We start from the raw sequence: 22,843 nt of genomic DNA, 5'->3' as shown, positions 1-22,843 counted from the left end.
ATACAGAGCTGTATATCCAAGTTGGTAGATGACACTAAGGACTGGATTTTTGGTTGCTGAACTCCTTAGTTAGCGGCCAGAGGGGGAGTTAATGGACCATGACTTTTAGCGCCCCGACCAAAAATTCATTACAGGCTCACCAGGGGGGCAAACCATTAGCGCCCGGCTACTGATGATCAGTGCGATCCTGACGCATTCCTGGAGCAATGCCCACACTTAACCCCAGTCGGTAAATTTGGTGCAGCCGCCTCACTGAGCGCCCACCAATAACACCGTCTGGAAAAACAGCCGGTACAGGCTTGTAGAGTCGTTAACTGGTGGCTACTTAATGGGATGAGGAAGCACTTCTCTCGGAGGTCACAGTTAGTGCAACGTTTACACAGAGCACGGTGCGTGAGCCTCCGAGTTTGCAGGGCAGATCTTGAGAGAATTACTTCTAAAACTTTAATGGGTGCATTGCTAGTTCGCCAGCGTCGCATTCTACATGCTCTAGCAAGGTGGAGTGAAAAGAGAAGGACTGTTGGCCATGTCGGCGGCTGAAGGAAGAGAGCCCCTAGATGTCAGGGTAGGAGGCCTTACTCCCAGCAATGCTCATACTTGAACCTGTCCGAGCAGTAGTGTGTCAGAAGGCTGCGCTTCCGAAAGGAGGTAGTTACAGAGATATGCCACCTCCTGCGGGCAGACCTCCCGCCTCACATTGGCTTCAGGACTGTGCTGCCCGTCACAGTGAAGGTCACGGTGGCACTTACCTCCGGCTCCTTCCAGGCATCAGGGGACATATGTCTCACAATTCGCAGTATCCGCGACATCCCTCAGACATTCGACACAAACAGAATGGACTTCATTAACTTCCTGATGACCAGGGATAAACAGGATGAGCACGCATGTGGGTTTGCCAGGATAACGGGCTTCCCGAGGGTGCAAGGAACAATTGACTGCACGCACGAGACCTTGCGAGCACCATTCCAGAATGCAGAGGTCTTCAGAAACAAAAAGGGATACCATTCCCTAAATGTGCAGCTGGTGTGCGACCACACACAGCGCATCCTCGCAGTCAATGCTCACTATCCTGGAAGCGCACATGATGCGTTTATCCTCCGGGAGAGCACTATGCCTCGACTGTTTCAGCCACCATGGGGAAGGCCGAGGCTGGCTGCTCGGGACAAGGGATAGGGCCTGGCCACCTGGCTAATGATCCTGCCACAGAGGCAGAGGAACACTACAGTGAGAGCCATGCCGCCACCCGCAACATCATCGAGCAGGCAATGGGGCTGCTGAACCAGCGATTCCGATGTCTGGACCACTCTGGAGGCAGCCTTCAATACTCCCCTCAACAGGTCTCACAATTGTGGTGCAACACACCTTGGCCATCATGAAGGTCTAGGCCTTGCCGGTGGGGATCGCAGGGCCACCTCAGGAGGGTAAGGAGGAGTGTGCCGGGGCCCCGAATGAACAGCAATACGACGAGGAGGAAGCAGCGTGCCAATGTTGGCGGCGGCAGAGCTATTCGGCAGTGGCTCATAAGGGAGCACTTCGCTCAAATGCAGTGTGCTGAGGGATGCAGCTAATGAGCGTGTATTGTGGCACGATAATGCTACCTCTCCGTCACAAGTCAACAGTCACACACCAGAGACTGAAGGAAACGTTCAACGATACATTTTATTGGAAACACATCCCTCAAACAACCCCAAAAACCCCCACCCAACTCAAAGAAAAAACAATAAGGCGCCCGCCCCTTCAAATAATACAACAGATGAATAACATTTACATCTTTTCCACATAGGGCCCATGGCCATCAATGGGTCTAATGTAAGCATTTCCCACCCCTCTGCCTCAACCCCCTCCCTCACCTACTGCTCCTCCTCACTGGGTCCTCAGTGCCTGCAGCAAGGCTGCTTGAGGGCTGCTGTGTATCTGTGGGAGACAGGACAAATGGCCGAGAACGACACCCTGGACCAGCTCTGGGCCTGGAAGGCCCGGCTGCTGACAGTCCCACCTGAAAATGAGCAGCAGCAGTGTGGGGCGGCAGGGTTGCAGACCACGGCAGGTGTAAAGGTGGAATGGCAGTGTCGGGAGACCGAATGATGTCCTCCTGGGAGAGGGTGCAAACTTTTTCAATTACCACTCCGCCTGGGTTACCGCCCAACTGAGACACGACCGAATTTCACCCCCTAAGTTCGAAAGTGCCGTAAGCTGTGTAGCTGGGAACAAAAAGTTGCAAAGGGACATTGATAGATTGAGTGAGTGTGCGAAACTCTGGCAGACAAAGTTCAATGCGGGAAAGTGTGACCTGCTGCAATCTCAGTGGCAAGAGACTAGGAACTCTGGAAGAGCAATGGGCAAAGTGTCCATGTACACAAATCACTAAAAACCAGTGGGCAGGTACAAAACCTAATCAGAGCGGTTAATGGATTGTTGGCCTTTATCCCAAGGGGGCTGGAATGCAAAGGGAAAGAAGGTGTGCTTCAGTTGGTCAGACCCCATCAAGGTCACATGCTTATATGTGTCAGCTGTGGCTCAGTGCTGGAACTTCTGAACTAGAAGGTTGTGGGTTCAAGTCCTACTCCAGAGTGTTAAGCACATAATCCAGACTGACACTCCAGTGCAATGCTGAGGGAGTGCTGCACTGTCCGAGGTGCTGTCTTTCAGATGAAACAAGGTGCTGTCAGTCTGCTCAGGCAGATGTAAAATGGCACAATTCGAAGAAGAGCAGCGGAATTCTCTCCGGTGTCCTGGCCTATATTTCTCTCTCTCTTAGACAATCCCTCGGACTCGAGGATGACCTGCTCCCACACTAATATGAGTTCTCAGGTGACGATGAGTCCAATGCGGGACCTACAGTCTCTGTCACAGGTGGGGCAGACGGTGGTTGGAGGGACGGGTGGGTGGGTTGTCGTGCGCTCCATCCGCTGTTTGCGCTTGGCCTCCGCATGCTCCCGGCGAAGAGAATCGAGGTGTTCGGTGCCTTCCCGGATGCTTCTCCTCCATTTTGAGCGGTCTTGGGCCAGGGATTCCCAGGTGTCGTGGGGATGTTGCACTTTTTCAAGGAGGCTTTGGCCAATATTTATCCCAAAACCAACATCACTAAATCAGATTCTCTGGGCATTATCACATTGCTGGTTGTGGGACCTTGCAGTGCACAAATTGGCTGTTTCATTTTCTACATTGGTTGCAGATTGGCTGTGAAGCACTATATAAATGCAAGTTCTTTTTACAAGTAGATCTTTTCTTTCTTGAAATGTTTCATCACTCTGGGAGCGAGTTAGTGCACCATGTCTTCCTGTGATACCATCGTGTTTGATATCATTCTACCTGATGCTACTTTCTCTGCTAACTGAGCTCCACTCAGCTTGAACAGCCTGGCCACAGATACTGTCCACTAGCATATCTGCAGAACTGGAGGGAAGATTCAATCAGAACCGTCAGTCATTCCCAAAACCGAGGCGATCGCTCAGCATGCTCTGGTTGAAATGTGTGACTTTGTTCCTCCCTCGAGGATCTTTCCTTGAGGATGCAACGTTTGCATTGCTTGAAACTGAGACGGTGCAGCTGGATATCAAACTCTTCGTGTATTGTGAATTAAAGGGACAGGCGGCTGATTAACACATGACAGAACTGGTTACTTTTGCGGCGAACCTATCGCAGCAGGTCACACTTTCAGGACAGGAGGGGAAAGGAGAGAACACTAGTTAGTGATAAGAGTTGGCCATGCTGTTAGAGTGGGATATTCCCGGCTGGTACAATGGTGAGTGTGTGTTGTACATCACAACCATTGACTTCAGGCCCCGCAACAATATCTGTACCCTTGCACCCAACTTCACTTCCATCCACGCACTCCGATGCAGGACAAAACACACTGGTCACAACCTCCCCTTCTATTTAACCCTGAGCTGAGCTTCCAACCACATCTCCTCTTCATCACCCAGACCACCTACTTCCACCTCCGTAACATTGCCCGTCTCCGCTTCTGCCTCAGCTCCTCACCCATGCCTTTGTTCCATCTAGACTTGCCTATTACAGTGCTCTGCTGGCCAGCCTCCCATTCTTCACCCTCTGCAAACCTCAGCTCTTCCAAAACTCTGGCCTGTGTCCCATCCCACCCCAGGTCCCGCTCACCCATCAGTCCTGTGCTCGCTGACTGACATTGGCTCCCGATCCCCAAAACCTCAAATTAAAAATTCTCATCCTTGTGTTTAAATCCCCTAATGGTCTCACCCTGAGTCACTGAATATATTTAAGGTGGAGATAGACAGATTTTTGAATGATAAGGGAGTCAAGGGTTATGGGGAACGGGCAGGGAAATGGAGTTGAGGCCATGATCTTATTGAATGGCGGAGCAGGCTCGAGGAACCGAATGGCCTACTCCTGCTCCTATTTCTTATGTTCTTATGATCCCAACTCTGTCACCTCCTCCAGCTCTACAACCGTCTTGTGTATCCCCTATTCCCTTCTCTCCCATTGACAGCCATGCCTTCAGCCTAGGCTTCAAGCTCTGGAGTTTCTTCTCTAAACTTCTCCACCTCTCTACCTCTCTCTCTTCCTTTAAGACCTATATAAAACCCTATCTCTTTGGCCAAGCATTTGGTCACCTGTCTTAACATCTCCTATCAATTATAGCTCTGTGAAACACATTAGGCTACGCAACTTATACGGAATGTTGCTTGGGACGTTTTCCTATGTTAAATGTGCTATATAAACGCAAGTTGTTGTTGTAGTTGTAGTATTTCCGGGATTATACGCCCCTGCAACGGCTTTTCTTCCCACTCCCGCATCGTTCCCTCTGGTGTCCCCCAAGGATCTATCCTTGGCCCCCTCCTATTTCTCATCTACACATTGCTCCTCGGTGACATCATCCGTAAACACGGTGTCACTTTCCACTTGTCGCTGATGACACCCAGCTCTACCTGACCACCACTTCTCTCGACCCCTCCACGATCTCTAAATTGTCAGACTGCTTGTCCGACATCCAGTTCTGGATGAGCAGAAATTTCCTCCAATTAAATATTGGGAAGTTTAGCCATTATCTTTGGTCCCCACCACAAACTGCGTTCCCTAACCACTGACTCCATCTCTCTCCCTAGCATCAATCTGAGGCTGAACCAGTCTATTCACAACCTCAGCGTGTGATTTGACCCTGGGATGAGCTTCCGACCCCACATCTTCTCCATTACCGAGACCGCCTACTTCCATCTCCGTAACATCGCTTGTCCCAGCCCCTGCCTCAGCTCATCTGTTGCTGAAACCCTCATCTGTGCCTTTGTTACCTCTAGACTTGACTATTCCAATACTCTCATCGCTGGCCTCCCACCTTGCTCCCTCCGTAAACCAGAGCTCATCCAAAGCTCTCTACCTACATTGTTTCCCGGTCCGGCAACAACTCCAATTTAAAATTCTCATCCTTGTGTTCAAATCCCTCCATGGCCTTGCCCCTCCCTATCTCTGTGAACACCTCCAGCCCGACAGCCCTCCGAGATCTCTGCACTCCTCCAATTCCGGCCTCTTGCACTTCCCCAATTTTAATCGCTCCCCCAGTGGCAGCCGTGCCTTGAGTTGCCTTGGCCCTAGCTCTGGATGTCCTTCTCCAAACCTCTCTATCTCGCTCTCCTCCTTTACGATGCTGCTTAAAACCTGCCTCTTTTGTTCACTTGTCCCGATATCTCTTTATGCGGCTCGGTGTCAATAATCGGTGTTTTGTTTAAAATCGCTCCTGTGGGACATTTGGGACATTTCACTACTTTAAATGCGCTATATAAATGCAGGTTGTTGTTGTTAGCAATAATAATGAATTGTCCATCTGTACAGGGTTTCAATCTCAATCAGCGATGGCCAATTTCAAAGGACATGCGCTGCCAGGCAGCTTCTTCCTGCTCTTCGGCCTGTGGTGGTCAGCAAAGTATCCATTCAAATTCTTAAAGAAGAAGAATAAGGCCTCCAGGCTGTGCATCGACCGAGTGGAGCTCGCTGAGGGGATCGTGAAAGCTGTTTTCTCACTGGTGGGTGAGTACTCTGAGTCCTTGAGGTGATTGTGTTGTGTATGGAGAAAGAGTCAGACTGAACACTGTGAGCTCAAAGTAAAGTATGACCTTAGTCATTGATTGCAGGTCTCCAGAGTGCCTCTCCAACCTGTGAGGCCTCCTTAAATACCTGTGCTCCCAAGGAATTATGGGATCCCTTGGGACTCCAGGGGATGAGCTCTCTGGTGGCTGTACAGAGTAAATACAAGTATACATATATAACAACACTCCCCCCAAAGTCAGTAGTGTAACTATTTACAATGTGAGTCGATCTGGGGCCCTTCTTGCCCTGGTTGATCGTCTCGGTGTGAAAGCTGGTTCTCCTTCGTGGCCAACCGTGGTGCCGGTTGCCACTGGTGTGTATGTTGGAGAATCAAAAATGGTAGGGTCCAATGTGGGTTGCTCAGGATAGTCCGTGAATCTGAGTTTGATTTGGTCCAAGTGTTTCCGGTGAATGAGTCCATTTGAAAGTTTGGCCCGAAACACCCTGCTCCCCTCTTTGGCCACGACAGTGCCGGGAAGCCACTTGGGGCCTTGACCATTATTTAATACAAATACAGGATCATTGATTTCAGTCTCACGCGACACATTTGCGCTATCATGGTATGTATTTTGTTGAAGCCGCCTGCTCTCTACCTGTTCATGTAGATCAGGGTGAACTAAAGAGAGCCTTGACTTAAGTGCTCTTTTCATGAGCAGTTCAACAGGTGGGATCCCAGTGAGCGAGTGGGGTCTCGTGCGGTGGCTAAGCAGGACTCGGTATAGGCGAGTCTGCAGCGAGCCTTCAGTTATCCTCTTCAAGCTTTGCTTGATGGTTTGCACTGCTCGCTCTGTCTGACCATTGGACGCTGGTTTAAACGGGACAGATGTGACATGTTTGATCCCGTTATGGGTCATGAATTCTTTGAACTCAGCACTGGTAAAACATGGCCCATTGTCACTCACCAGGACATCGGGTAAGCCGTGAGTGGCAAACATGGCCCACAGGCTTTCAATAATGAGAGCGGACGTGCTTATCTCACATTCAATCCATTTGGAATACGCGTCTACAACTACAAGGAACATTTTAACCAAGAACGGGCCTGCATAGTCGACGTGTACCCTAGACCAAGGTTTGGAGGGCCAAGACCATAAACTTAGCGGCACCTCCCTGGGTACATTGCTTAACTGCGAGCATGTATTTCATCTGTGAACACATGACTCTAAGTCCGGATCGATACCGGGCTACCACATGTGGGCTCTGGCTATCGCTTTCATCATCACGAAGGTCATTGATGAAGGTGTCCCTGCCCTTCTTGGGGATCACTACTCGATTGCCCCACAGAAGGCAGTCTGCCTGTACAGACATTTCACCTTTACGCTGCTGGAATGGCTTTATCTCTTCCTACATTTCACTGGGACACTGGTCCAGCTCCCGTGAAGCACACAGCTTTTGACTAGAGATAATAAGAGATCCTGGCTTGTCCAGGTTTTGATCTGCCGGGCAGTGACGGGTGATTGCTCACTCTCAAATGCTTCCATAACCATGGCTAGATCTGCAGGCTGCGCCATTTCCTCCCCCGTGGTGAGCAATGGCAGCCTACTGAGAGCATTGGCGCAGTTTTCTGTGCCTGGCCCGTGGCGGATGGCGTAATTGTATGCGGAGACCTCTGTGTATGTGAGCACCCATCTCTGGATGCGGGCCGATGCGTTGGTATTTATCCCTTTAATCTTGGAAAACAGGGATATAAGTGGCTTATGGCCGGTTTCCAATTCGAATTTTAGCCCAAACAGGTATTGATGCATTTTCTTTACCCCATAGACACACACTAACGCTTCTTTCTCAATCATGCTGTAGGCTCTCTCAGCCTTAGACAGACTCCTGGATGCATAAGCAACCGGTTGCAGTTTCCCAAAATCATTAGATTGTTGCAATACACACCCGACGCCATATGACGACGCATCACATGCTAGTACCAAACACTTATATGGATCATACAACACAAGCAATTTGTTGGAGCATAACAATTTTCTCGCTTTTACAAAGGCATTTTCTTGGCTTTTGCCCCAAACCTATTCATCCCCTTTCCATAGTAAGACATGCAGTGGTTCTAAAAGTGTGCTAAGGCCCGGTAAGAAGTTACCAAAGTATTTCAGGAATCCCAGAAACGACCGTAGCTCCGTCACGTTCTGTGGCCTCAGTGCGTTCTCGATTGCCTCCGTCTTCGCGTTGGTGGGCCTGATGTCGTCCGCCGCAATCCTCCTTCCCAAGAACTCCACTTCAGGCGCCATGAAAATGTACTTCGAGTATTTTAACCTGAGCCCCACATGGTTGATTCGACTAAGAACCTCCTCCAGGTGCTGCAGATGATCGACTGTGTTCCAACCTGTGACCTGCGTCCTGGAAGACCACGGTGTGTGGGACCGACTTCAGTAAACTTTCAATGTTTCTCTGGAATATCGCCGCCGCTGATCGGATTCCAAACGGGCATCTGTTATAAACAAAAAGACCTTTGTGCGTGTTGATGCAGGTGAGGGCCTTCAATGATTCCTCCAGTTCCTGCGTCATGTAGGCTGAAGTCAGATCCAGCTTCGTGAACGTCTTTCCTCCCGCCAGCATTGCAAAGAGGTCATTGGCCTTTGGTAATGGATATTGGTCCTGCAGGGAGAAATGATTGATAGTTACTTTGTAATCTCCACAGATTCTGACGGTGTCTTCTCCCTTGGGGACAGGAATGATCAGACAGGCCCACTCGCTGAACTCGATCGGGGAAATGATGCCCACTCTTTGCAGCCGGTCTAGCTCGATCTCTACCCTTTCTCTCATCATGTACGGTACTGCTCTCGCCTTGTGATGGATGGGTCACGCCCCCGGAATTAGGTGGATCTGCACTTTTGCTCCTTGGAATTTCCCAATGCCTGGTTCGAACAGCGAAGGAAATTTGTTTAAGACCTGGGCACACGAAGTGTCGTCAGCGGGCAATAGTGCTCGGACGTCGTCCCAGTTCCAGCGAATCTTTCCCAGCCAACTCCTGCCGAGCAGCGTGGGACCATCACCTGGTACCACCCAGAGTGGTAGCTTGTGCACTACTCCATTGTAGGAGACCCTTACGGTAGCACTGCCGATTACAGGAATCAGTTCTTTCGTGTAAGTTCTTAGTTTCATGCGAACTGAAGATAAGACTGGCCTTGAGGCCTTATTGCACCACAGTCTTTCGAAAGTCTTTTTGCCTATGATGGATTGGCTCACGTCCGTGTCCAGCTCCATTGACACCGGGAGTCCATTTAGTTCAACATTCAGCATTATCGGGAGACAATTCGTGGTGAATGTGTGCACCCCATATACCTCTGCCTCCTCGGTCTGAGGCTCTAGTTTGTCGTGATCCTCCGTGGGTCTGTCCTCCTCTGCAATATGGTGGTTTGCAGGTTTAACAGGATTTGCAGCTCGCCTACACACTCGTTGGAGGTGTTCCATTGTTCCACAGCCCTTGCAAACGTACCCTTTGAATCGACATGAATGGAAACAATGATCACCCCCGCAGCACCAACAAGGTATTAATGGCCTTGCATTCATCACCCTTGATGGTGGACTCTGAGACATCAGTGGACGTATAGCTGCAGGTAAGTGTGACCTGCCCTGTACGTTACGATTCGAAAACAACATCAGTTTGTTCACAGTACTTGTAGCAGCACTTGTGTGCTGAGAGATTTACTTCGTATTGTCACTGGTGGCAATGAACGTCTGGGCTTACTCAAGGTTGGGGTCTCTACAGTCAAAAGTTTGCAAAGTATGGTTTCGTGGCCAATGCCAAGTACAAAAAAGTTTCTGAGCATATGCTCCAAATGTCCTTCAAATTCTCAATGTCCTGCAAGGCGTCTTAGCTCGGCGACATAGCTCGCCACTTCCTGGCCTTCAGACCTTTTGTAGGTGTTAAACCGGTACCTCGCTATCAGAATGCTTTCCTTCGGGTTCAAATGCTCTCACACCAGTGTGCACAAATTGTCGTATGATTTCTCCGTGGGTTTTGCTGGAGTGAGCAGATTCTTCATGAGGCCATACATTGGTGCCCCACAGATGGTGAGGAGGATCGTGCTTACTTTGGCAGCATTCTCTTCCCCATCTAGCTCGTTGGCCACGAAGTATTGGTCGAGTCGCTCCACAAAGGTTTCCCAATCATCTCCCTCCAAGAATTTCTCCAGGATGCCCACTGTTCTCTGCATCTTTGTGTTCGCTATCTGTATCTCGTCGCCAGTTGCGTATGGAGAAAGAGTCAGACTGAACACTGTGAGCTCAAAGCAAAGTGTGACCTTAGTCTTTTATTGCAGGTCTCCAGAGTGCCTCTCCAACCTGTGAGGCCTCCTTAAATACCTGTGATCCCAAGGGATTATCGGATCCCTTGGGACTCCAGGGGATGAGCTCTCTGGTGGCTGTACAGGGTAAATACAAGAATACATATATAACCGTTTGCTGCTTGAGGTAGTGTAGGGAAACGGAAATTTACCCAGAGACAGAGCAACTGTTCAACCCCACACACTGTCACAGTGACCGCACTACCCTGGGGAACACACTGTCACAGTGACCGCACTACCCTGGGGAACACACTGTCACAGTGACCACACTACCCTGGGGAACACACTGTCACAGTGACCGCACTACCCTGGGGAACACACTGTCACAGTGACCGCACTACCCTGGGGAACACACTGTCACAGTGACCACACTACCCTGGGGAACACACACACTATCACAGTGACCACAATACCCTGGGGAACACACACACTGTCACAGTGAACACACTACCCTGGGGAACACACTGTCACAGTGAGCACACTACCCTGGGGAACACACACACTGTCACAGTGACCACACTACCCTGGGGAACACACTGTCACAGTGACCACACTACCCTAGGGAACACACACACTGTCACAGTGACCACAATACACTGGGGAACACACTGTCACAGTGACCACACTACCCTGGGGAACACACTGTCACAGTGAGCACACTACCCTGGGAAACACACACACTGTATCAGTGACCGCACTACCCTGGGGAACACACTGTGTCAGTGACCACACTACCCTGGGGAACACACTATCACAGTGACCACAATACACTGGGGAACACATTGTCACAGTGAGCACACTACCCTGGGGAACACACATTGTACCTGCTGGCCCACCAGGACAGAGAAAGCCCTCACCTGTGTAGTCCTTGCTGACCTTGGCTTCTCTTGCACTATCCTTGCATAGAAACATAGAAATTTACAGCGCAGAAGGAGGCCATTTCGGTCCATCGTGTCTGTGCTGCCCGACAAAGAGCCACACGGCACTTGGTCAGCAGACCTAAAGGTTACATATAAACCTATGAATAATGACGGAAAGGCAAAGAGCATCCAGCCCAACCAGTCCGCCTCACACAACTGCGACACCCCTTGCAATGAAACATTCTACACTCCACCCCAACCGGAGCCATGTGATCTCCTGGGAGAGGCAAAAACCAGATAAAAACCCAGGCCGATGATGCCAAGGGGTTTCCCACACATGCCACAGTTAAGATAATTGGCTGTTACACTTGTTTGCAGAAATTGCTTGTTAATGGATAATGTCGGAGAATCTAGCTCTCCTCTTTGTGTCTGGGTCTGTCTCTAGGAATTCTAGCCGAGCAGTTTGTCCCGGATGGGCCCCACCTGCACCTACTGAGCCCGGACAGCCAATCGTGGGTCAAACTGATGAACTGGCAGCACAGCACCATGTACCTGTTCTTTGGCATCTCTGGCATTGTAGACATCCTCACGTACTCCTCACTCCAGATCCCCATTGGCTTGGATCGCTTGGTCCTCTCTCTGGCGGTGTTTATGGAAGGTGAGTGCGTTCATGGTCTGTACGGTGCATGTTTGACACACACTATTTAGAGATAGAATGACCTGTCCACAGACTGACCAATCGAGACACACTGACCCATCCACAAACTGACCCATCGAGAGAGACTGACCCATCCACAGACTGACCCATCGAGAGAGACTGACCCATCGAGACACATTAAACAAATATTTTTTATCTATCTTCACAATAGAAGATGCAAAAAACCTATCTAAAATGGTGGGGAACCAAGGGTGTAATGAGGGTGAGGAACTTAATGTAATTAATATAAGTAGATCAAAAGTACTAGAAAATCTAATGTGGCTAAAAGCCAACAAATCCCCTGGACCGGACGGCCTACACCCTAGGGATCAAAAAGAGGTCGCTGCAGAGATAGTGAATGCACTGGTTTTGATCTTTCAAAATTCGCTAAATTCTAGAACGGTCCCAGTGGATTAGAAGGTAGAAAATATAACCCTACTATTCAAGAAAGGAGGGGGAGAGAAAACAGAACTGCAGGCCAATTAGCCTGACATCAGTCATTGGGAAAATGCTGGATCCATTGTTTCGGAAGTAGTATCAGGGCACTTAGATGATAGGCAGAGTTAATATGGCTTTATGAAAAGGAAATCATGTTTGACAAATTTATTAGAGTTTTTTGAGGATGTAACTAGCATGGTAGGTAATGGGGAACCAGTGGAAGTAGTATATTTGGATTTCCAACGGAATTCAATAAGGTGCCACATAACAGATAAGATAAGGGCTCATGGGATTGGAGGTAATGTATTAGCATGGATAGAGGATTGATTAACGGACAGAAAACAGAGTAGGGATAAACTGCTCTTTTTCAGGTTGGCAGACTGTAACTCGTGGGGTGCCGCAAGCATCATTGCTCGGACCTCAGTTATTTCCGATCTATATTAATGACCGAGATCAAGGGACTGAGTGTAATGTATCCAGGTTTGCTGACGATACAAAGCTAGGTGGGACAGTAATCTGTGAGGAGAACACAAAGCGTCTGCAAAGGGATAGAGATAGACTACATGAGTGGGCAGTAAGGTGGCAGATGGAGTATAATGTTGGGAAATGTGAGGTTATTCACTTTGGTAGGAAGAATAGAAAAACAGAATATTTTTTAAATGGTGAGAAACTTTTAAATGTTGGTGTTGCAAGAGATTTGGGTGTCCTTGTGTAGGAAACACAGAAAGCTGGCGTGCAGGTACAGCAAGCAATAAGGAAGGCAAATTGCATGTTGGCGTTTATTGCAAGGGAGTTAGAGTATAAGAGTAAGGAAGTCTTGGTACAATTGTAGGGCCTTGGTGTGACCACACCTGGAGTACTGTGCACAGTTTTGGTCTCCTTATCTAAGGAAGGATATACTTGCCTTGGAAGTGGTGCATAGGAGGTTCACTTGATTGATTCCTAAGATGAGAGGGCTGTCCTATAATAAGAGATTGTGTAGAATGGGTCTATACTCTGGGGTTTAGAAGTATGAGAGGTGATCTCATTGAAACATACAAGATTCTGAAGGGGATTGACAGGGTAGAAGCTGAGAGGATGTTTCCACTGGCTGAAGTGTCTAGAACCAGGGGGCACAGTCTCAGGATAAGGGGAAGGCCATTTAAGACAAAGATGAGAAGGAATTTTTTCCCTCAGAGGGTTGTGAATCTTTGGAATTCTCTGCCCAGAGGGCTGTGGATGCTGAGTCTCTGAATATATTCAAGGCGGAGATAGATAGATTTTTGGAGTCTAGGGGAATAAAGGGATATGGAGATCGAACAGGAAAGTGGAGTTGAGGTCGATGATCAGCCATGATCTTATTGAATGGTGGAGCAAGCTCGAGGGGCCGAATGGCCTACTCCTGCTCCTATTTCTTATGTTCTTATGAGACAGACTGACCCATCCACAGACTGACCCATCGAGACAGACTGACCAGAGTGGTAGTGGTATACCCTCGAGCCTTGGCTGACTGTATCTTAATTACATCTCCCCACCTTGGTTCTGTAACCCATAATACCCAACAAATATCTCAATCACAGTTTTGACATTTTCAATTGACTCCCAGCCTCAACAGCTTTCCAGAGTATGGAGTTCCAGATTCCCACTGCCCTTTGTGTGAAGAAGTGTTTCCTGACATAACCCCTGAACGGCCTGGCTCGAATTTTAAGGTGTCGCCCCCTTGTTCTGGACTCACCCACCAGAGCAAATAGTTTCTCTCTGTCTACCCTATCAAATCCTTTAATCATCTTAAATACCTCAATTATATCCCCCATTAATCCTCTAAACTCAAGGGATTACAAGCCTGGTCTATGCATCCTGTCCTCATAATTTAACCCTTTTAGTGCCAGCATCATTTTGCATGGATGATGAATTTAATGAGATAGAATGTACAGCCATTCGGCCCAACTAGTTTATGCTCCAACATATCTTTCTACTCATTTCTCCCTCATGTGTTTTATCTAGCTTCCTCTTATATGCATCTATGCTATTCACCTCAATTATTCTTTGTGGCAGCGAGTTCCACATTCTCACCAGTCTCTGGGTAAAGATAGTTTTCCTGAATTTCCCATTGGATTTATTAGTGACTATCTTATATTTATGCCCCCTAGTTTTGGTATCCATGACAAGTGAACACATCTTCTCTACATCTACCCTTTCAAACTCTTTTATATTCTTAAAGACACAAAGACACTCCGGTCACCCCTCAATCTGCTCTTTTCTAGGGAAAAGAGCCCCTGCCTGTTCAATCTTTCCTGATAGTGGCACCCTCTCCAGTGCCTCTATATCCGTTTTATAATCTGGTGACCAGAACTGTTCACAGTACTCCAAGTGAAGTCTAATAAGGTTCCATACAGGTTTAACATAACTTCCCTGCTTTTCAATTCTATCCTTCCCAAAATGTACCCCAGTGCTGGGTTTGCTTTTTATGGCCTTATTAACCTGTGTGGGTACTTTTAGTGATCTGTGTACCTGTATCCGCAGATCCCCCTGCACCTCTACCCCATTTACACTCTTACTTTCCAAGCATTATGTGGCCTCCTTATTCCTCCTACCAAAATGAACCACCTCACATTTATTTATATTGAAATTCATGTGCCAATTAAACACCCATTCTGCAAGTTTATTAATGTCTTCTTGAACTTTGTCGCATTCTTCCTCAGTATTAACTGAACCCCCAATTTGGTGTCATCTGCAAATTTTGGCATTGTACTTCCGATTTCCGAGTTCAAATCATTGATGTAAATGGTGATCAACAGTGGTCACCGCCGACCCCTGTGGAACCCACCTTCACCAGTCTGAGTGACAACCTTTAACCCCTACTCTCTGATTTCTGTGCCCTCACACTCTGTGGAACCCCCATACATTGACTTTTATAGGCCTCCAACGCACGAGGCCTAAAGAAAATCCTCTTTTCCACCTCCTTTAAATTCCCTCTGCCTCTGCAGCACCAGCAGAGTCCCAGCACACTCCCTGCTGGTGACCGTGATCCTGTGGGATTCCATCCCCAGGGAGGGGGAAGTGAGTGATGTCCCTGTGGGATGCAGTATGTTCTGTGAGCACCCACCCCAGGCAATGGTTGGGTTTATGATGAGGTCAGCGCAGTGGCAGCAAGAGAAAACTCCAGCCCCCGCCCCCTCCGTGTCCATGGACTCTGTGGACATTCTTGGGACGGTTCTGTGTATTGGTTTCTCTCCTGATCCTAAGACAAAAGCAGTCTTGTAAAAATTAAGCTCCACAAAGCCCGTTTTAAAACCTACTCACCTGTTTAGCTAAAGGCACAAAAAATAAATATAGAATGGAAAGTTCCCTCATGCTGAAGCTCCGCTTTCATCCCAGAATGGTCACATGCTGACTGAAACACTTGGAACAGGTACTCGGGGATAGACCTGCCAACACCATCTCACATCGGGAGCGATCGAATATGGTGGTGACAGTGACAACTTTACACTCCCCTGCAAAATAGCTCCAGCAGACGTATGGTTAATATTACATACACCAGCAAGTGTGTGATTGACGGTTTATACACCAGCACGTGTGTGAGTGATCGTTGATATGTATCTTCATTTATGCAGGGTTCCTATTCTATTACCACGTCCATAGCCGGCCTGCCCTCGACACGCACATCCACTCACTGCTGCTCACCGCGGTGTTCGGAGGCTCCTTAATCATAATGATGGAGGTTTTCCTGCGAGACAACATCATCCTGGAGCTGCTGCGGAGTATCCTGGCAATCCTGCAGGGCACCTGGTTCTGGCAGGTGAGCAGCTTCTGCACAACGGACCTCGCCCGACCCCCTCTCCATCTTTCTGTCTGTGTCTCTCTCTCTGTCAACTCCCACCCCCACCCCATCTCTGTGTGTGTGTCTCTCTGTCAACTGTGGTGCAACAAAGGTGCAACGAGACCTGGGTGTCATGGTTCATCAGTCACTGAAAGTGGGCATGCAGGTACAGCAGGCAGTAAAGTAGGCAAATGGTATGTTGGCCTTTATAGCTAGGGGATTTGAATATAGAAGCAGGGAGGTCTTACTGCAGTTGTACAGGGCCTTAGTGAGGCCTCACCTGTAATATTGTGTTCAGTTTTGGTCTCCTAGTCTGAGGAAGGATGTTCTTGTTATTGAGGGAGTGCAGTGAAGGTTCACCAGACTGATTCCAGGGATGGCTGGGCTGTCATTTGAGGAGAGACTGGATCAACTGGGCCTTTATTCACTGGAGTTTAGAAGGATGAGAGGGGATCTCATAGAAACATAAGATTCTGACGGGACTGGACAGGTTAGATGCGGGAAGAATGTTCCCGATGTTGGGGAAGTCCAGAACCAGGGGACATAGTCTTAGGATAGGGGTAGGCCATTTAGGACTGAGATGAGGAGAAACTTCTTCACTCAGAGAGTTGTTAACCTGTGGAATTCCCTGCCGCAGAGATTTGTTGATGCCAGTTCATTGGATATATTCAAGAGGGAGTTAGATATGGCTCTTACGGTTAAGGGGATCAAGGGGTATGGAGAGAAAGCAGGAAAGGGGTACTGAAGGAATGATCAGCCATGATCTTATTGAATGGCGGTGCAGGCTTGAAGGTCCGAATGGCCTACTCGTGCACCTATTTTCTATGTTTCTAACTCCCGACCCAATCCCCTCACCGTTTCTCTCTGTATGTCTGTATGTCTCTATGTCTCTCTGTCTCTCTGTGTGCAAGTGGAGTTTAACTTACTGGGTATTAATGGAATTTAACAGTCAAGCAGAGTCAGCATGGTTTTATGAAAGGGAAATCATGTTTGACAAATTTATTGGAGTTCTTTGAGGATGTAACGAGCAGGGTGGATAAGGGGGAACCAGTGTATTTGGATTTCCAGAAGGCATTCGACAAGGTGCCACATAAAAGGTTACTGCACAAGAGCTCACAGGGTTGGAGGTAATATATTAGCATAGATAGAGGATTGGCTAACTAACAGAAAACAGAGTGTCGGGATAAATGGATCATTTTCCAGTTGGCAAACAGTGACTAGGGGGGTACCACAGGGATCAGTGCTGGGGCCTCAACTATTTACAATCTATATTAATGACTTGGATGAAGGGACCGAGTGTAATATAACCAAGATTGATGATACAAAAATGGGTGGGAAAGCAAGTTGTGAGGAGGACACAAATAATTTGCTAAGGGATATAGACAGGCTCAGTGAATGGGCAGAAATTTGGCAGTTGGAGCATAATGTGGGAAAATGTGAGGTTATCCACTTTGGTAGGAAAAATAAAAAAGCAAATTATTATTTAAATAGGGAGAGATTAAAAAATGCTGAGGTACAGAGGGATCTGGTACATGAAATACAAAAAGTTAGTATGCAGGTACAGCAAGTAATCAGGAAGGCGAATGGAATGTTGGCCTTTATTGCAAAGGGGATAGAGTAGAAAAGCAGGGAAGTCTTGCTACAGCTGTGGAGGCTGGGTCATTGAATATATTTAAGGCGGAGATAGACAGATTTTTGAACGATAGGGAAGTGAAGGGTTATGGGGAATGGGCAGGGAAGTGGAGTTAAGGCCAAGATCAGATCAGCCATGATCTTATTGAATGGCGGAGCAGACTAGAGGGGCCAAATGGCCTACTCCTGCTCCTATTTCTTATGTTCTTAGTGTTAATGTACAGTTAGAGCATGGTGTTAATATAAGAGGTGTCTTGTATCTTTCAGATTGGCTTCATCCTGTACCCTCCCGGCAGTGGGCCCAAGTGGAACGAAGATGACCATGGGAACATCATGTTCATTACGCTGTGCTTCTGCTGGCATTTCGCAGTGGCCGTGGGTATCGTGGTGATGAACTACATGCTGATGTACTGGTGAGTTCAAACTGCCACATTGTGTGTCAGAGCCCGAGGCGTTGCAGTTATCACATGTCCTGCTCTGGGTATTCTCAAACCAAAAGGAGTGTGTTAAATTATTGGGTGAAAAACCCACGGAACCTCTGCTTAATATGTCAGTGAAAGTAAAGCTGGTCGTCCCAGTACTCAGCAACCTCACCTCGTCACTGGCTCAAATCCAAGAACTCCCTCCCTCACAGCACTGTGGGAGCACCTTCACCACACGGACTGCAGCGGTTCAAGCTGGCGGCTTACCACCACCTTCTCAAGGGCAATTAAGGATGGGCACTGAATACGAGGGGCCCCAGTAGCCCCAGGTACAGACACAGGCAATCCCCCATTGTCTATAACCGAGAGAATCCCTCCCCACACCCCTCTGTCTGGGACCGGTTGTGATATCAGGACGGTAGGGTATGGCGACAGGTTGGGTTGCTGTCTACACTTCCTCTCACTAACAAACCTCTTTCCTCGCAGCTTTGTGAAGGTAAAATCGAAGCGAGTTGATGCGATGGAGCTGAAGAGCTCGGAGAAGAACTCACATGTCCTCCTACTGAACGGTTCTGATGAGGAGTGAGGTAAAGACTCAGCACCGAGCGAGGAGCACCTCCTGCACCTTCCTTGATCCACATCGAGAAGCTGATGATTTCTGACCAATTATTCTGAACTTTTTAAAAACTTTTGGATTGTTCCTTCAGCTCTGTTGCCTCACTCCTTGCTCTGGGGAGGGAATGGGAATGTCTAAACGGAAAGCCACCTGTGGAATGATACTGATCACTGGGAATTGAAGGAATGGGATATCTGGACAGGGGATGTCCATTATAAATTTCTGACTCACCTTCTCCAGCAGATTGGGGTTTAGGGGTCAGGAATTGATAACATTTGTCAACTCCAATAGTGAACAGGCAGAATCAGAGTTAGAATTATTTCTTTCTTGATGATGGAAACTTGGGAGATATGTAATGATATTAATAATTAATTTTCACAATGAAGGAATATCAGAATGTACAGTATTCCATCCGGCAACCCATGACTGTATATCAGTAACTTTGTGTTAAAAATGAATAGTTTGTAGCTGATTCTAACACTCAGGACGGTGTGCAGGACATCACAAGCTTTATTCCAAAAGGTCAGCCCCAGTCTTGGACCATACAGTGGTTTTTAACCAGTTCCATCCCTCCCTAGATCAGCCTCTCATCCTCACAAATTGATACAACTCCTTATCTTCCCAATAAACAATGAATTTTTTAAATTCCAAAATTCGAATGAACTCTAAAGTGCATGTGAGGCTCAACATTACATGCAGGCACAGGTCATGGCAGAGGCACTGGTACAAGTACAGGTAATGCTGCAGTCACAGGATCAATCTAATCCATCGGGTGATCGATTTCCTATTCGGTGTATTAGTTCCAGTTCACACTCTCTCTCCATTCCACTCCAATGACTTAAGCATATAAATCTCGGCTGGCACTCCAGTCCAGTGCTGAGGGAGCGCTGCACTGTCAGAGGTGCCGTCTTTCGGATGAGACGTTAAACAAAGTCCTCATATGCCTTTTCAAGCAGACGTAAAAGATCCCAGGGCACTTTTTCGAAGAAGAGCAGGGGAGTTCTCCCTGGTGTCCTGGACAATATTTATCTCTCAATCAACATCACTAAAAAACAGATCATCTGGTCATTACCACATTGCTGTTTGTGGGAGCTTGCTGTGCACAAATTGGTTTCCGCGTTTCCCACATTACAACAGTGACTACACTCAAAAAATACTTCATTGGTTGTAAAGTGCTTTGGGACATCCAGTGGTCGTGAAAGGCGCTATAGAAATGCAAGTTTTCTTTTCTTGTTCATTAGTCATAGAAATATTGGAGGGGGAGAAGGCTGTTTTATGGGGTTGGGGTGGTTGGAGATGGGAGGTAATGTGATGGAACCTCCAGCATTATGTCCAATCAGAGTTGGCAATCTTATATCGGTCGGATCTGGAGAAACTGTTTCCAGTTGTGGGTGAGACCAGAACAAGGGGACATAAATATAAGAAAGCCACCAAACTGATCAAATAAAGAATTGAGAAGGAATGTGTTTTACACAGAGGGTGGTGGGAATGTGGAAGTGGCTGCCACGGAGTGGTTGAAGCAGAGAGCACTGATGTGTGTAGATGGGAGGATTGATGTTTACATCGGGGAGCAGGGTGGGGAGAGTGCGGGGAGATTGGTGAGGAGCACAGCAGTTCAGCCACTCGTGTTACTGCGACAGTCTCTCTTGTTCTTGCTGCTGTTTCTACAGTCCAGGCGGACTTGGCTAGCAACTGCTTCATGCTGGAATTCCTTTGTAGGGTAAACAGGTTCAGCCTGAAGGAAGTTGTGAAAATAGTTGGCCGGTCTGACTAGCAGAGCCAGTTGAGCTGGTGTGTGGGCCGTTCCTGTCAGTGATGATTCAGCAATGATGAATGAGCAGGCTAATATTCCACCCCACACTCGCTGCAGTTGTAACTGCTCCCGTCACTCACACCCTGTACATCAGTCAGGGTTAACCGCACTGGCCAACCTGTGACTCGATCCGCACCCTGCAGCTGCATGCTGCGTACAGGAGGCAGGAATAAGGAACCAAGCAGGAGATACACCACGTCAAGGGTGGGCAGAGGAAACGTTACAAGGACACCCTCAAAGCCTCCCTGATAAAGTGCGACATTCCCACTGACACCTGGGAGCCCCTGGCCATAGACCTCCCTAAGTGGAGGAAGTGCATCCGGGAGGGCGTGAGCTCATCGACTATCGCCGCCAAGAGCATGCAGAAATCCAGCGCAGGCAGCGGAAGAAGCGTGCGGCAAACCAGTCCCACCCTCCCTTTCCCTCAACGACTATCTGTCCCACCTGTGACAGAGAATGTGGGTCTTGAATTGGACTGTACAGCCACCTAAGAACTCATACTAAGAGTGGAAGCAAGTCTTCCTTGATTCCGAGGAACTGCCTATGGTGATGACACCACGTGTCGGCAGCGAGTAGAAATGTTGCGGAACCAGCAAAGTCTCAGACACAAACAGCCTCAGCGAGCGGAGAGCGCAGACGCCAACAATCATAACCCGCTTGCCACCCAATAGCCCGGACACCGGGATCAAAGGCCAACTGTGCCCAGTGAGTGGAGAACCAGACGGATGCAAGGCTGTACCCATGTGCCTCCTACTACCCCCTCTCACACGCACCTGCCACCATGACCCCTTACCCAATAATACTGCAGCTGGTTACCATGCTCTTCTCCAAAACAGTGCCACGGGATCTTTTATGTCCACTTGAGAAAGCATGGTTAAGTGTCAGCTGTGGCTCAGTGGGCAGCACTCTAGCCTCTGAGTCAGAAGGTTGTGGGTTCAAGTCCCACCCCAGGGACTTGAGCACAAAAATCTAGGCTGACACTCCAGTGCAGTGCTGTACTGTCGGAGGTGCCGTTTCAGATGGGATGTTAAACCTGTCTGCTGTAAAAGATCCCATGCCACTATTTCGAAGATGAGCAGGAGGCATTCCCGGTGCCCTGGGGCCAATATTTATCCCTCAAATCAACATAACAATAGATTATCTGGTCATTATCACAGTGCTGTGTGTGGGAGCTTGCAGTGCGCACGTTGGCTGCCGTGTTTCCCACATTACAACAGTGACTACACTTCAAAAGTACTTCATTGGCTGTAAAGCGCTTTGAGATGTCCAGTGATTGTGAAAGGCGCTATGGAAATGCAAGTCTTTCTTTCATGCAACAGTGACAGGGAACTGGGAGTATGCACCAATCCAGCCTGGGTGGGGGGAGGTAGAGAAACCTTTAATTACACATGTCAATAAGGATTTAAAGAAGGCACGGGTGTGATGTGTGGGAGACGTGCACTGCCCAACACGCATGGTGTGGGAACACGCTGATCGGGAAGGGGGAGCCCCCAGCTTCCCCTATACAGCCTCCACGCCCATGGGTTCGGAATAGGCTGAATTCGTGCAGCAATGAGTTCAGTCAGCAGCCGTTAAAGGTTCCCTCCCGACACACGCTGCCCTGAGAGAATCCTTGGAGCACAAACATTTCACAAAAATACAGCCATCGAAGGAGGCAGGCAGCTCCCAGTGCAAGGTCACACTAAGCAACCCTCGCTGTCACCTCCCAAATCAACCCACGTCACAGGAAGTCCACCCTTATTGGACACTGCTGCTTCACCACCACTTGGTGTGGACAGTTCGGGAATCCCCGTCCATAGGGCCATGCCCCACACATTGGCAAATGTCCAGGCTGCAGGAGCGCCAGAAATAGGCATTTCTGGAAGACGGGGAGAGAGCAGGGCAGTGGGATTGGTACAGGGCTATGGGGAGAGAGCGGGGCAGTGGGAATAGTTTGGGATTGATACAGGGCTATGGGGAGTGGGGCAGTGGGATTAGTTTGCGATTGGTACAGAGCTATGGGGAGAGTGCAGGGCAGTGGGATTAGTTTGGGATTGGTACAGAGCTATGGGGAGAGTGCAGGGCAGTGGGATTAGTACAGAGCTATGGGGGAGCGCGGGGCAGTGGGTTTAGTTTGGGATTGGTACAGGGCTATGGGGAGAGAGTGGGGCAGTGGGATTAGTTTGGGATTGGTACAGAGCTATGGGGAGAGTGCAGGGCAGTGGGACTAGTTTGGGATTGGTA

General features: G+C 48.5%; 1 protein-coding gene across 2 annotated transcripts in view; it reads left to right on the top strand.

Moving 5' to 3' along the window:
* The window catches only part of tmem45b (transmembrane protein 45B), an 81,329-nt gene extending 61,904 nt beyond the window's left edge, over window positions 1–19,425 (top strand). For both annotated transcript variants that reach the window (XM_070894249.1, XM_070894248.1), the window contains exons 2-6: window positions 5,803–5,997; window positions 11,649–11,861; window positions 15,932–16,116; window positions 18,037–18,182; window positions 18,678–19,425. In XM_070894249.1, the coding sequence (XP_070750350.1) occupies window positions 5,823–5,997; window positions 11,649–11,861; window positions 15,932–16,116; window positions 18,037–18,182; window positions 18,678–18,777 (819 nt within the window). In that variant the 5' untranslated portion in view covers window positions 5,803–5,822 and the 3' untranslated portion in view covers window positions 18,778–19,425. The remainder of the gene's footprint in view (window positions 1–5,802; window positions 5,998–11,648; window positions 11,862–15,931; window positions 16,117–18,036; window positions 18,183–18,677) is intronic.
* Window positions 19,426–22,843: the final 3,418 nt, after the last annotated feature.

The sequence above is a fragment of the Pristiophorus japonicus genome, chromosome 11 (genome assembly GCF_044704955.1).
Source record: "Pristiophorus japonicus isolate sPriJap1 chromosome 11, sPriJap1.hap1, whole genome shotgun sequence".
Lineage (NCBI taxonomy): Eukaryota > Metazoa > Chordata > Chondrichthyes > Pristiophoridae > Pristiophorus > Pristiophorus japonicus.
Note: the sequence above shows the minus strand (reverse complement) of the source record. Positions and strands in the feature narration are given on the sequence as shown.